This window comes from Chelon labrosus, assembly GCF_963514085.1.
Source record: "Chelon labrosus genome assembly, chromosome: 6".
Taxonomy (NCBI): domain Eukaryota; kingdom Metazoa; phylum Chordata; class Actinopteri; order Mugiliformes; family Mugilidae; genus Chelon; species Chelon labrosus.
In genome coordinates this window covers 5,303,496-5,319,225 of record NC_140342.1, presented here as the reverse complement: position 1 = coordinate 5,319,225, position 15,730 = coordinate 5,303,496, and the positions used below count along the sequence as shown (strand labels likewise).

The window sequence follows — 15,730 nt, the reverse complement described above, 5'->3', positions numbered from 1 at the left end:
AGGCCTCTCCTCTCTCACTCCCTGCACACAGTGAATGATAAAGGCTGCCGATCAATACGGCTGCTCAGCTTCTCTGCAATCAATCTCAGCATTTAGGAGGTCAATAAGAACACTTCCCGGGTGAGTGAGGGAGATCATGACACAGACAGAAATAACAGCCAGACAGTCGGATTTGCTGCCTGATCATTTTTCTCAGATGCAAACGTCTGACAGTTGACACAGATAGACGTGTATGTATGTTGGAACCAGTCCATTTTTAAAATTCAGAATAGTCATTTGCAGTGTTGATGATTTAAAATATTTTGTATGGACGTATGATTTTGTGAAACAATCAGAAGAGTTGTGATGGATTTAAGTGCAGGTTTAGAGGCAAAGATGAGTGCATTCTTCAATTTCTCAGACATGAAAACACAACAAAGTTCAAAGTTATTTTATTTTAGGACTTAGGACTTAGATTTAGGACTCAACCTCGCTCAGCCTGTTAAGTCTGACATTTATTTTCTTGATTAGTTTGTTAATCAATTAATAATCTGATCAGAAAACTATGGGATTGCAGTATTTCCTTTCCCTTCATAAAGACTGTTGCATAAAGGTGTTGTGTTTCTGATGCAGTAGGAAAGAAGAAAAGTAAGCACTGCACCGTCTTTCTGTAGCGTTTCAATATTTAACCCTCTCTAATGGTGGCTCGTAATCAGCCCAAGCTCAATGCACTTTGCTGCCTTTGCGTCCTGACCGCTGATCGCCATCCTGTCTCCAGGTGCGCTGTGGGTGTGCGTGGTGCTGAACCCCCACTGTAAGAGCGAAGAGAAGACTGCCTGGCTGAAGCAGCTGAAGAAGTGGGGGGACATGGACGTTTGCCCCCTAGAGGACGGCAACTACGGCAGCGAGCTTCCAAACATCACCAACGCTTTGCCGCAGAGCAACCTCGCACAGGGTCAGCATCAGAACACACACACAAACATAACCGGAACATACTGTAAATGCAAGCAGCAACTATTCAGCAATATTATATTCACTAATAACCCATTTGCCCTATTTTTAGTGATAATCACTAACTCTCCATGCGGTTTGATTTGTGTCAGACTCTCTATCCAGGCCGAGGAGGACGGTGTTCAGTCGCGCCGTCGAGGCTTGCGACCTCCACTGGCAGGACAGCCACCTCCAGAGGATCATCAGCAGCGACTTCTACATGTCTCCGTCCTACCAGAGAGAAGGAGAGAGCCTGCTGTTCAACCCACAGGGCCTGCCTCTTTGGCTAGGTAGAATTTCATTTCCAAGAAAATAACTGTATTTACTATTGCATCATATGTAGTCTACAATGTGTGAGTGCACTCATTTACAATAATTTATTTAGGCTTTAAACCTGCATTAAAAAAAGAATAGAAAAACTTTATTTTCAGGAAGAATGACAGTGTTTGTGTGACAGTTCCACACACCATCCGTAATTCCACTGAAAGCTGAGCCAACACACACACACACACACACACACACACACACACACACAGATAGTAATTCTGCTGATATTGAGGCCAGTATCTGCAGTAAGCAGCTTCCAGCTAAGATCTGTCAGATTTTGCAACTTAAGCCAGCTATCAGACACACACTGGCTTTCTGCTGAGACTGCAGTGTGTGTGTGTGTGTGTGTGTGTGTGTTGTGTGCGCGCACACACGTGTGTGTGTTTGCCATTACTATCTAAGACTGTGTATGTGTGTTGTTTGTCTAAGAGGGCGTGAGTGCAAAAAAATGGAAAAAAAAATGTACATGTGACTGAATACACCCCACCTCATCTCTCTGTCCACCCTACAGATCACGTCCCAACAGCGTGTGCACGCGTTGACGCCCTGCGCTCTCATGGTTACTCCAGGGAAGCCCTGCGATTGGCCGTCGCCATCATTAACACTCTCCGCCTGCAACAGCAGAGACAAATGGACATCTACAAGCACCAAAAGAAAGGTAACACTCACACACATTTATGAATACTATGGTGTTCTGGAGTTGTCAGTTTAACTTCAGACTCTCTCCCTCCCTTGCTGCTCTTAGAGCTTCTCCAGAGAGGCGTTACCTCCACCACCAACCTGGAAGGCTGGGTGGGCCATCCCTTAGACCCAATCGGCTGTCTGTTCATCACGCTCACAGAAACGTGCCGCGTGGATGATGACAACACCATGGACACCGGAGGTACAGAAACAAAGACAAAATTCTGAAAATAAATGATATACAGTTATGATTATCAATTCATTATTCAAGTTATTGATCAGTTATTGGGACTACAGACTAGAGGCACAGAAGTGCTTAGAGCTAAATGCTGATGCCACGTTAACGGGCTATGCCAATATCCAGCATGTTTATCGTGTTCACCTTCTTAGTCTGGCTTCAAATTCTAAATACAGCAGAGGCCGACTAAAATGACAGCATTTCACCATGAACCAAAAATGTAAAATATTCGTTGGTTTTAACTGCATTTGAAGATATCATCTTGGGTTCTTATGGCCAGGTTTCATCGTGAATAAATCCTTATTTGCAGCCACACTAATGCATATATTAGGGTCTGAATTATTACGTGCAGAGTTTCGTCTGCAGCCATTGCCAAGCTAACCGTTTGTCTGCTAAATGTGCACATCAAACTAAAGTCGTCACATGCACATCAACAAAATACATAGAACCACGAGTCTGTTCCCTGGCTTCTTACGTAACAATACATTAGTTAAAGAGCTTATTTGCTAAACACAAGGTATAATTCCTGGCACACTTCACCAGCTGATGCAGTGTAATCCTGAGAAGAGGTGAACAGGCTCACCAGCAGTGACTCATCACACAACAGACTCCATGTTCTTATACAAGGACCAGGCGCTATTGTGCTGCAGACAGCCATAAACTAGCAGAGCCTGAATAGATCGAGCTGGAACACCCTGCTCATTTAGACCACACTCCCGTTGTGTGTGTGTGTGTGGTATGTAATGTATAGAATCCATCCATTTGCATATCTCCCCCTACCCTGGGATTTATTTTTTCCACCAGAGGCCATTGCACCAGAACAGAATAGGGGTTGGGTTTTCTCATTGTTTGCAGGCCACAGGGAACTATTGTCAGTTCACACAATGTTGACCACTGGCACACTCATCAGTGTGTGTGTGTGTGTTGGATACAATGAGTGAATGATTGTCTTGCGTTGTTTGGGGGATTTTAGGAGAGTGGTGTGATCATTTTGTGTGCTCGTGAGCATAACTTGGTCCCCATGCTTTCGCTCCCTGTGGAAGACAGCTGGGAACATCTGTTAGTGGGTGGGCGGACCTAGACTACATGTCACCCAATCCGAACGCACTTTTCTCTCTGATCTTTTCAAATCGACCAATCAATCAGCTGAACTGAATCAACAAAATATCAAGAGCGAGTCACCGATAGAGTTAGGTCTACATATTGCACTTTTCCACATGCATACACGCCCTTCCACACACATATCCCTGGATTCAACAGGATTTAGGGGGATCTATTGCTCAGAGGGGATTTAAGCAGAACGGCGGGGCGGGGGAGCGGGACAGAACAAATGGGCACCAATCAACAGCTGAGGCTCTTGTGGCATCTGTTCATAGTTATAGCTGCATTGTAGGGTAAGCAGCCATCTTAGATTTGTGAATACAATCTACCATGTGAATCCCACTGATATTACTTAAAACACAATTTTTATTTAACATGAAAACTCAGATTCCATTTTTCCAAAGACCTTGTATTTTATTTTATATTTTATATGTTCCGGTGTCGTTCTTCATTAAAGTATTGTCTGGGTAAAAATTATATAGGCTGTGTTGTTCCTGCACGAGTTCCTTAGCTTAAGATTGCACAACACATCATGACTGATACCTGATAAAAACTCATAAAACACTGTTGCATAAAGGTGTTGTCCTTTAAGTTCATTAAAAGCTACTCTGAAAGCTTTTTCCCATGTCAATCATAACACGGTCATATCTTGAAGACTCAAAGACTGGAAGCTGATTGGCCTGAACAATGGCAGGATGTGAGTCGTAGTCTGGCCCACGTTGTCTGGCTCAGTCCCTATACAAGCAATAGAGGCATAAATGAATTAAACAAGCGTAGCAGAATCCACAGAGACTATAACACTAAGTGGTTTTCTTTCCTCCTTTCTACCCAGAAGGTGACCCCAGACCTCCAGTCTACCACCATGTGCCAGTGTGGGGCAATCCACTTGGGGATGATTCCTACCTAACTCTGGCTTTAGAAGTGGCTCTGATGGGGATGGGCCAGCAGAGAATAATGCCTGAGGGCCTGTACGCCCAGGATAAGGTATGAGAGTCTTGAAATATATACTGTCACGTAGAGCATTTGTAGTAATCATATGCATTTTATCATAATCAGTAAAGTTCTCAGTAATTTCACGCCCACAAAGAGAATACAGTAATGCTAGGCTGCTTGGCTTGCTAATTAATGCTACCAGTGGGTAACTAAAATACACTTATGGCTCACTGCATATTCCAAAAAGGCGGTGTGAATTTGCCATTTGCAGACGATGTCGCCGTGGCAGAAAATCCCTGTAATTTAATGTCTGTTTGAAGTAAATGGCATGTAAAAAGAGAGAGAGAGAGAAAGTCGTTGAATTTTTTGTTTTTCCTGAAAAACAAGCAGAAAGTCACAGTACCCAAGTTCACTGCGAATTAGAATAAATCCATGGAACATTTCTTTGTGTGAATGGTAATCTGCTTTGGGGGCTTAACACGGCCGCCGCAGACCTTTCTTAATGTCACTGGAATAAGCAGCAATATTAATGTTTTAAGCAAGAATTGCATTTAAAACCAGTCACATGAGCGAAGGGCCCGCGTACAAGATCTTTAGCTGGGAATCGAATACATTATTGTTGTGTGTACTGTAACAGTATGCACAGATGGAAAAGTGTGAGGTATTTAAGTACCCTGTTGGTCCTTTAATACCTCACACTCAAAAATCTTCTTAAAAAGGTATTACAACTTCAAAGAGTTCACAATCTTTTTCTCTCACGTAATGAGTCTAACCCACTGCAAGTGTATTCTTCAACAAAATGTGCCATTCTAAGACCAGTGGTGTCCTTTTATCAACAGTCTTGACATGAATTCCTGAATTTAGTTATAATCTGTAGGAAACAAGAAGAAGGGGACAAAAGTGTCTCATTGTGTCCAAATAAAAAAGGTTAGATGTTTGAGGATGGCGTAGTGTTTTGTCTTATTATGATTAGATTTGGAAATATGTACTTACACTAATAATTTGTGTTTTCTCCATGTTCTAGGTGTGTCGTAATGAGGAGCAGATTGTTGCAAGGCTGCAGGAACTGGAGCTGGACGACCTTCTGGTTGAGACACTTCGGAAACAGGCCATACAGCTACTAGAAGGTACGACTGCCACTGATGGAGCATCCAGACTACATTACTCTTTGACGAAATGTGCACATTTCACTTTAGGACTCCATATTTTGATGAGCCAGTCCTTCCTGTTGCTGTTAATTTTTCAGATTATTTCAAATACTATAGATGACAGAATTTGAAAGTTGAAGTTTCATTTTCTTGCATCATGTATCTAATTCCATCCATAATTTAAGGCTAATCAAACTCAACCTATAATATTCATTTTGGTGAATCAGTGTGTCACAACCAGGCAGAGGAAACAAGGCCAGGCCTCACACAGTGTGTTTGTTTTGCGAGGACAGATAATAAAAAGATTATTGTGTCTTTCCTCCAGCTGGTCCGTTCAGCGGTCTGGGCGAGGTCATCCACAGGGAAAGCGTCCCCATGCACACCTTTGCCAAGTACCTCTTCTCCGCCCTGCTGCCACACGACGCAGACCTGGCTTATAAAGTGGCTCTCCGCGCCATGAGGTTAGATTAACTCCAGCATCACGCCGCTATTGATTGATAGTCCTTAATGTTGCATGTTTAAACATTAATACATACAGTTGCTCTATGATTTATGATACCATTACTTTATGCAAATAAGACCACAGGCAAAATAATATCACCCCCTACTATATCCCATGACATAGTGTTATTAGTTCTACCATTTCACATGAACAGTCTCGATTTCTTTGCATTTTTCTTTCTTGAAATTCATCTTGGATTTAGTTCTAACTTGCAGTGGAAATAAATGAAACATAAAGACACACTGCCAGTGACTAAAACAGATCTTGTACCCTGTGTGTCCGCCAGGCTGCCGGTGCTGGAGTCATCAGCCGGCTCTGGGGATGTCAGCCACCCTCATCATGGCATCTCCATAGTTCCAAGCAGATACCCTCGCTGGTTCACGCTGGGACATCTGGAGTCCCAGCAGTGTGAGCTGGCCTCAACCATGCTCACTGCTGCTAAAGGTACAACAAGCGCATCCAGATGTCACCAACAGTGTCACCTTCAGAAGTCACTTGAACAGTGAAAGCTTACTTGTGCACGTGGATCTTAGTTCGCTTTCTCATTTTGTCTGCAGGTGACATGCTGAGATTGCGGACGGTGCTGGAGGCCATCCAGAAAAACATCCACTCCTCTTCCTTAATCTTCAAACTGGCACAAGACGCCTTTAAGATAGCCACACCCGCAGACAACCCGCCCGATATTACCTTGCTCAACGTGGCACTGGAGCTAGGGCTGCAGGTACAGTGTGTGTGTGTGTGTGTCTGTCTCTCTGCCTGCGTCTGTGTGAGAGAGAAAGACAGAGTGAGAGGGCCAAGTATGAGAGCGAGTCAGTAATTTTCACAAATCATTTCACCGCAGAAATCTGAACACTGGTCACCAGTCAAAACATGCAACATTTTCATTCAACTTGTAATTTCTGCAGGCCTCCACAGCCCCACTACAAATTAACAGAAAAAACATCACACAGGGCCTTGACGTTGTTGATGACTGGAAACCACATAATTAAGCCTTATGGGTTACACTGTAAACACAGAAAAACTCCTCAGATTATCGGGCAGCAGCTGTGGCTTTACCAGCCTTTTTCTCCTGGTATTTAGAGTATCGCCTGAATTCCTGTCAGCAAAACTGTTAATAAAGTGCTCAGAATGGAAGGGTCTGTGCAATTACAAACGCATTCTGGATACATCTGTCATCATAGGAGACATGTGGTTCTGTGCTAACAGCTAAATCATGAAAACCAGGCATAACATGACTACAGTATGCTTTTCAAATGCAAACATCCTGTAAAAACCACCAAGAAGATCTTAAAATTTTATGTGTCAAATTATCTTATTTTCATTGCACAATGTAGCAGGATCAGAAAACATCTTGTTGTGTGTTTTGCAGGTGATGAGGATGACTCTGTCCACTCTGAACTGGAGGAGGAGAGAGATGGTTCGCTGGCTGGTAACCTGTGCTACTGAAGTCGGTATGTGGCACATCTTACACATACCAGCGAGATCCAGCCAGCAAAGCAGGATTCATGCTCTAATTACCGCCACCACGGCGCGTTAGCGTCTTCTCTTTGGTGTCCTGCCATGTATCTTAACTCACTCTTAAGAGTGACTTTGAATCAAATGAAAAAAAAACAAGGAGTGATAAGCACCATTTTCCCACGAGCTGTTTTAACACGTCGTTCCATCAGTTAAGAGAGAGGTCAAATTTATGTGTGCGTAACTTTTCGAGAGCTTCAAGAGTATGGCAAACTTTAAATGAAAACAAACTGACATTCAAAAGGAAACAAGAGACACAAAGTGGTGTAGAGGATGGCTGAGATTTAAGCAACCGAGCAGCATTACTGCAGCAGGCTGTAGATGGTACAGAGATTACTTTGTCTTAAAGTAAATGAATGGGATGACCTCAGTTTGAGATAGATGACCCCTCAGTTGTAAGTGTTCCATAACTGGATGAAACAGGAAGTATTTATGCTGACCAAAATTCACGATATGGCCAAAAGTGAATTTCTGGGAAAGGAAATGATGAATAAGGATAATTACAATAGTTCACTGGAGTTCTTTTGTAGAAAAATGTAGAGAATGTGTTTTTTTTCTGCTCTTTCAGATTAGCGTTTTTATCTCATTAATCAAACCTTTTACATTGTGACATCAGTGAATGTTAAATCTGGTCTTTCTCTCTCTTTAGGTCTGCGGGCTTTGGTGAGCATCTTACAGAGCTGGTACACGCTGTTCACGCCGACTGAGGCCACCAGCATCGTGGCAGCCACTGTCATGTCCCACAACACCATCCTGCGCCTCAGCCTCGACTACCCCCAGCGGGAGGAGCTGGCCAGCTGTGCGCGGACCCTGGCCCTGCAGTGCGCCATGAAGGACCCCCAGAACTGCGCCCTGTCGGCTCTGACGCTCTGCGAGAAGGACCACATCGCCTTTGAGACGGCCTACCAAATTGTTATCGATGCGGCGTCAACGGGTATGACCTACTCGCAGCTGTTTACCATTGCAAGGTACATGGAACACAGAGGATACCCTCTGCGGTCGTTCAAGTTGGCCTCCCTCGCCATGACACACCTTAACCTGGCCTACAACCAGGACACGCACCCAGCTATTAATGACGTGCTCTGGGCCTGTGCGCTCAGCCACTCTTTGGGTAAAAATGAGCTTGCGGCTATTATCCCCTTGGTGGTAAAGAGTGTGCACTGCGCCACGGTGCTTTCTGACATCCTGCGGCGGTGCACCATGACTGCGCCGGGTCTCGCTGGCATTCCCGGGAGAAGGAACTCTGGAAAGCTAATGTCAACGGACAAGGCGCCGTTGCGGCAGCTCCTGGACGCCACGATCTCGGCATACATCAACACCACGCACTCTCGACTGACGCACATCAGTCCAAGGCACTACGGAGAGTTCATAGAGTTCCTGAGTAAAGCACGGGAGACTTTCCTGCTGGCACAGGACGGCCACATTCAGTTCGCCCAGTTCATAGACAACCTGAAACAGATCTACAAGGGCAAGAAGAAACTGATGATGTTGGTCAGAGAGCGCTTCGGCTGACCCCATCACTCTCTCACAGAGACCCTCTTCTTGGGAAGTAGTTCAACTTATTTGTTTCTATTTATGGTTTTTTGGATTCTTTGTATTTTTACTTCTTATGTTGAGCCATTTGTTGACTAAGTCTTACGTTTTTGTCCGGTTTCGTTGTTTTGTTTCTAGAATGTGAACCAGGAAGTGTTGGCAGTACATTGCTCTACTTCGCTGAGACTGCAAAAGGGGGAAATGGCTTGACATGTCAAAGAAGCAACAATAAAAACAAAGCGTTTTCCCCTACAGCTAATCTTAAACCCAGTATGTCAAAAGATTGTGATGACAAAAGCAAAAGGTTCTTTTGTTTTTCAGTGGCACACGACGATATGAAAACCAAATGATTTTGTTGGATGGGGTATGTACTTAGAGCCAGAATATGCTCTCAGCTGGGGTAAAGAAGATGAAGAAGTGATCTTCAAAGTGAAAGAAACATGTCATTCCAAAAAAAAAAAAAAACACAAAACAAACTCTGAGGTCAAAAACACACGTAGTGTTACTGTCATACCTCGACTGTATTATTTGTCAGCTTTAACTTCTCTATCAGAAATGGCCTCTTGTTCCAGTCAGGACATCTTAAAGAGGGGGCAGAGTACTTGTGTGTGGTCTCTTTGTTGAAGCGTCCAGCAGATTTAAAAACCTCCACATGCTGGTTTCCCATGAATACCTTAAGAGGAAGACCCGTGATGCTTCACAGAGTGCATGTTTTCAAATCCAAAAGCCTGAGCGTGACATTATTCAGGCTGCTCTAGCAAAGGTAGAGTAGTTGAGCCTCCACGTGCACATACAGTATATACAGCATATCTCTTACGTCCTCCTGTAAGCCTGTTAACAGTGACTAAATGAAACTGTGATAAACGGTGGGGGTCACACTATTCCCCTCTCCAGACTACCACTGCACTGCTGTCCAGCTATTAGTGGCCAAACTCTTTAAAACGTGCAAGACTCCAGCGGCCACTTTCCACCTGCTAGCTTAATTCTTAGTCAACAAGCAATATAAATCAAGCCCCTGCATCGTTTTATTACTTCGCGGCATTATGTTCACCTTCTTTATTTTTTTGCTTTGGAAGCTTTGGAACCTGTTGGGACCTTTTTGAGTTCAGTGACTGATAAGTGTTGATTCTGTTCTGCCTGTCCCTTTTTTCATCACGGGACCCAGAATTTAGACATAGCGTCACTAAGGAAGGAAGTTTTCTGCAATTCTTTTAATTTCTTTTTATCGTAAAAACATAAAAGAGAAATCTGTGTTCATAGTGTCCAAAACTCCACAGCTTGTCACTCTCATGCTGAGCTGAACAAATAACAGTTTGTAGTGGATTAAACATCTGTGAGTTATGTGAAATGACACCAAGCTAAAACGGGCTTGTAGAGGGTATAGCTGCCTAAAAGACAATTATTTTCAATTGAGACATTTACAGAAAAAGCTGAATGTTAATGTTGCTCCATCTCAGCTAGATGCACAAATTAGCCTAAACCGACCTAACCCCAAGATAACAGTATGTCAGTTTTGTGAATTCGAAACCAAACTTGTATGTCAGCGTTGGGCTTTTAGCTTGTTCCGTGGCAACCAAACGGCACTAAAAGATGATTTAAGTTGTTTGAAACAAAAATGGAAACATATTTTAAACTCCCAGTGAACACAGACACTCCATTCATTGCAGTAATCACTCCCAGCATGTACAAAGCAAAAATTCTATTTCATTTGGAATCCCTCCAGGTTCTTGGTCTTCCGTGATGGAAAAGGGTGCACGGTTACCTGTGAAGGCTAATGGCTGCGACCACTCTGGACTGTGAAGATGAGTGGCCTTGTCGCTCTCAAACAGATACACAGTGCAAACACACAACACGCGCTGTGTATTTACTTGACAACTCCATTGTTGTATGTACTTGAGACCACATGCCTTGTCGCAGGAAGCTCTATTCTCCCGACGAGGGATGTCCAAGCGCCCTCGTCTTACCCAGCGGTAAAGTGTTGTTGTTGATGGCAGTATGGAGCACAGCAGGAGCTTGAACCCTTACTGGTCTGACTAAATGTCATCATACAAGCACTTCACACAGATACCTCTTCAGTACGTTCCTGCCTGCTTCAGCGTTTATTTATTGACTGATTGCTTAGTATCTTTCTCTGACTCTGAGTGGGAATCGCAGACGCAAACCAGACGATATTTAAATTTAAAAACGAGACGCAGCAGAGAATGTAGAGGAGAACAAAAGAGAAGGGTTATTGAACGGAGGGACATTTTCTCGTCTGCTTTTACATTCCACGAGAGCTACCTTCACCCACTTACCTGGGTATTCAGTCACAACTCTGGGCCTTTTTTTTTTTGATCTGAAGAAATGCAGATAGAAGAATGGAGAAGAAGAAAAAATAAAAAGGAAAACTGAGCAAAAGAAAGAGAAGAGGCTTAACTCAGTTCTCAGGGACATCACTTAAAGAAACAAAACAAAAAAGTAGTAGCATTAAGCATTTAAGATATTGTAAATATGAAAGTGTCAATTCAGAAAAATTGTAAAGTTATAATTATTTATGATAAGTATGTTATGTGTTTGTTTTTCCTTATTTTTATGTTTTTTTTTTTGGCGGGGTGTACTTGAATTGTTTTGGATGGGGGAAATTTGACAGATTTTGTAAGAGCAAAGGCTTAAAGGCATTTCTCAGGTGCTCCTGTGTACATTTCTTTATGTTAGTTTTAATTTTTTTTGTTTGCTATATTAACTACTATTATTTGTATATTTTTATTTTGCGTTTTTAGATTTGCAAAGAAAAAAAAAACAGTTTTCCAAAAGAAAGCATGTCATTTGGAGTTGAGGAAAATGAGGAAGGCATTCATTTGTGAACTGATTCGTACTAAACTTGACTATGCAGAACCACTTCATTGGTCTTGTCGCCTCTTAAAGACACCCACTTATAAACTTTGGAGAGAGGAGGAAGGCGGGAGAGAGACACAGTGGACCGAACCACTATTGAAAGGAGGGGGGTGGGCAAAGATGAACCCCAGCATGCTTTGTGTGTGGACAATGTCGCCGGCCTGTATCCGCTGCAACATTTAGAGGAGACGGGAGAAAAAAAAAAAGAAAAGAAATACGGTGGAAAATGCCTTTATGACCGATCAATGTACAAAGTTTATTTTTGCTTTACTTCTTTGTCGGTTTTATTTAATCAGGACTCAAGCCTTTAGTGTCTTCTCAGAGGACACCGCAGTGAGACAGAACAATACACACATGTTAGTCAGAAACGGCAAACGTATGAACAAATGAGGCGGCCTGCGGATGACCTTGTGTTCATTCCTCATTGTAACTCTTTATTTTTCTTACTGCTTTCTCAGCTCCCACTGACCTTCAGAACTGGCCGAGTTCATCTCCTCTATCTCATTGCCATAGATTCTTTTCCCAGTTGCTTATCGACTCATCGCTCCCTCTCACACGCGGAGGATTTTGTATTTGAAGCGATGCGTCCGGTTGTGTTTCAGTGCAGCCGCTTCCTTTGTCGTCCTTAAGCGCGGTGACATCGGTGCAAAAAAAAAGCTGCGAGGTTTCCTCGCAGTGAGGGTTGAAAGCGTGTTCCTTGCTGTGGCTTTCACTCAGAAGCGTTTGTGATGTGATGCATTCACTGACAGCATTACAGCAGAGAGGTTCCTCCCTCTGTGTTAACCGTATCAGCCAGGCCCTGAGCTTTTTCTTAGTTCTCCCTGTCTTTCTTTTGTTCGTAGGAGAGTACGCTTTGCTGGTAGAGATCTAGTTCACCTACTGTTTCCCGGTTTGTTTTTGTTTTGGATTCTTTCTAACTTAAGGGAAAATTGAAAGTGTTTGTTGCCTCTTTGTGCTACTGATTATGAAAAGGTATTTCCAGTATTTGTTGCCACAGAAGTATCATAGCTTATCATCAACACTTTTTTTTTGTAATTTTTTTGTGCGACTTCTTGAGCTACTGTCTATAAAGCGAGAATTTATTACTATTTATGTAACGCTACTACCATTTTATATTGATTTGTGTTGGAATCTCAGTGCTTTTCTATGAATAAAGTGTGAAACACGTTGCGGGGGGCATCTTTTCTTATATTTAAGTTCAACAAAGACGAATTGGTTTGTCTGTACACTAGCACAGTTAAGTACGTTCATACAGTGGTCATAAATACACTATTATATCTGACATAAATAAAGTCCGAAACTCAAATTGCAATGAACTACATTACAACAACAACACACTTGACAAGTGTCGTGGAACAATCTACGTCATCAGCTAAACTTCCTGCTTATGCACCTCACTTATGATAAGTATGATGGATAATATAGAGACACAATCATCTGGAAAAATAAGTCAATCTCATGGAAACACATTTGAACAAGCATACACTTGATCCTCTTAGAAAAACCTGAATTACAAATTATTACCCATCATCCCACCGTCAATAGACATGCTCATTAGGTTAACTGGTGATTCTAAATTGGCCGTAGGTGTGAATGTGAGTGTGAATGGTTGTCTGTCTCTCTGTGTTAGCCCTGTGATAGACTGGAGACCTGTCCAGGGTGAACCCTGCCTCTCGCCCGCAACCCTTCACAGGAACAAGCGGTTACAGAAGATGAATTAATTAATTAATTTATTCAGTCACATGGACAAGGAAGTACACCCCTACATTTATCATACCTTCACTTCCATAAAATGAGGATAAGTTTTGGTCCTCATTAGAACCTATTTAAACCTGACCATCATTAATGTGTGTGTTGCCAACGTACCAAGACCCAAGGCAGTAGTTCTTACACTGAGGTCACAGAGGAGCGCAGTTGCACTTATATATGTGTGTCTATTTGTGCAGGGAGACAAACATAAGAGTCTTTAGAGCCCATCTTATTAGTGGTTAAACAGATGTGCGTGTGAGGTATTAATGTTTTTGGCTTATGAAGTTTGGAATACCAGAATGTTTAGGGAGCACTGAGCTAAAGAGCTCTCTAAGGCCTTTCCTAAGATCACTGCAAGCAAAGAGCAGGCCTTTTGGAATAATGTGCTCCTCACAAATGAATCGCAGACAGAGTTGTCTGGCCACAGAAACAGTAGACACGTTCGGAACAGCTTTCCAGAAGAGCTTCACATGTAAAGTACTGGGTCAGAGATGTTCTGTTTGGGGACAGCTTGCAGTCACTGATTCAACTATGAATCCTACACCATACCGGAGGCTGCTTGGAGGTCATTTGAGGTCCTCTGTCTGAACGCTGAAGATGAACCAGATCTTGCCACATGATAATGATCTTAAGCACACAAGCAAATCTGCCAAGGAATGGCAGATTTATATGAAGCAATTGAGGGTTATGGGCAGGTCAGGTCAGAGCCAAGATTTGAATCCCACTGAAATGTTGTGTGGATTGGAAATAGTCGGTACGCATGCAAACAGTCTTACAATTTACAGAATTTTGCGTGGAAGAGTGGTCAAAAAGCTCAGCAAGGCACCATGAGAGAAGAATGACAACAATCCAAACACCTACCAGAAGTTACTATCATCTGATGCCATGGGGGCACCTACTCTTATGCAGAAGAATATTACATCTACTGATAGTTTTGTTGAACAGGTTATTTTAAAACTCGCTTGTTTAAACATGCTGAAAAAGTCAAGTGGCGTGTACCTATTTTTTTCATATGATGTCACAGCTTTGTGAGCAGTAACAACCCGTCAGGAAACGGAGAACAATTCCTTCATATTATGATTTTCCAGAGTGGTCTGCTTCTCTAAAATCCTCAACTTCACGAGGCACGAGGTTTAAAAACAAAATGCCTCAAAAGCCCATATTGCCACCAGCCTGTGGGGTGGCCCTGTCCTTGCATTTTCTCCCATCCAACCTGTCTGCGTTAGTGTTAAATGAAGCACACGGAGGCCGATACAGTTCCATCAATCTTTCACTCGTTTGTGTCTAATCAGAATATTTTTCTTCTATCCCTCCTTCACCACTTCATTCTCATTCATTACAGATTTCGGCGCAGCCATATTATCAGACAATCAGGCCATCAAGAAGTGCGCCTGTGTGTGTGTGTATGTGTGTGTGTGAGAGAGAGAGACGGTAAATCTAGATTGATTGGCTGATGATAAATGAGCAGATTTATATTAATTATCCAGACGGATAGATGGAGGAGTGATTGCTATATGCTCAATCTTTTTCTCCTCGGTTTGCACCGCGTCCCTCAATCTGTCTCCCTCTGCCTACCCCTCCCTCTCTACTGTCTAGGGACGTGTTTTCACCGAGCACCCTGTTCTCCTGCCAGCAGGTTACTCTCCACACTTTTCATTTTCTTAGGTGATTGGACCAAGTTTCCTCCCTGTCCCGAACATGACACAGGCCTGGCTTGTTATTTTACAGCCACAATATTAAAACTACTGACAGGAGAAGTAAATAACATTGACCATCTTGTGACAATTCAATGTTCTGCTGGGAAACTTTTGGACCTGGCATTCATGTGGATGTTACTTAGACATGTACCACCCACCTAGACCAGACCAGACACCCCCACCCCATACCAGTGACACTCCTTGATGGCAGCAGCCATCCCCAGCAGGATGCAGCCTGACACAGACACACACACAAAAACGGTTTAGGAACAACTCCAAAAAACATGAAGAACAGCACAAGGTGTTGACCTGGCCTCCAGATTCACTAGATCCCAAACTGATCAAGTATCTGTGGGATGATCCACAGAGGCCCCTCCCCTCAAAGGATCCAAAGGCCCCCACTAACAACATTCTGTTGCCAGACACCACAGGACACCCTCAAAAGGCCCATGTCCATTCTCTG

General features: G+C 43.1%; 1 protein-coding gene across 1 annotated transcript in view; it reads left to right on the top strand.

Moving 5' to 3' along the window:
• zswim5 (zinc finger, SWIM-type containing 5) overlaps positions 1-13,233 on the top strand; it is a 59,688-nt gene extending 46,455 nt beyond the window's left edge. The window contains exons 6-16 of the mRNA XM_084546343.1: positions 758-934; positions 1,083-1,259; positions 1,808-1,954; positions 2,042-2,179; positions 4,149-4,300; positions 5,274-5,376; positions 5,723-5,858; positions 6,186-6,343; positions 6,457-6,620; positions 7,269-7,350; positions 8,064-13,233. Coding sequence (XP_084402469.1) covers positions 758-934; positions 1,083-1,259; positions 1,808-1,954; positions 2,042-2,179; positions 4,149-4,300; positions 5,274-5,376; positions 5,723-5,858; positions 6,186-6,343; positions 6,457-6,620; positions 7,269-7,350; positions 8,064-8,926 — 2,297 coding nt within the window. The 3' untranslated portion in view covers positions 8,927-13,233. The remainder of the gene's footprint in view (positions 1-757; positions 935-1,082; positions 1,260-1,807; positions 1,955-2,041; positions 2,180-4,148; positions 4,301-5,273; positions 5,377-5,722; positions 5,859-6,185; positions 6,344-6,456; positions 6,621-7,268; positions 7,351-8,063) is intronic.
• The last annotated feature ends 2,497 nt before the right edge of the window (positions 13,234-15,730 follow it).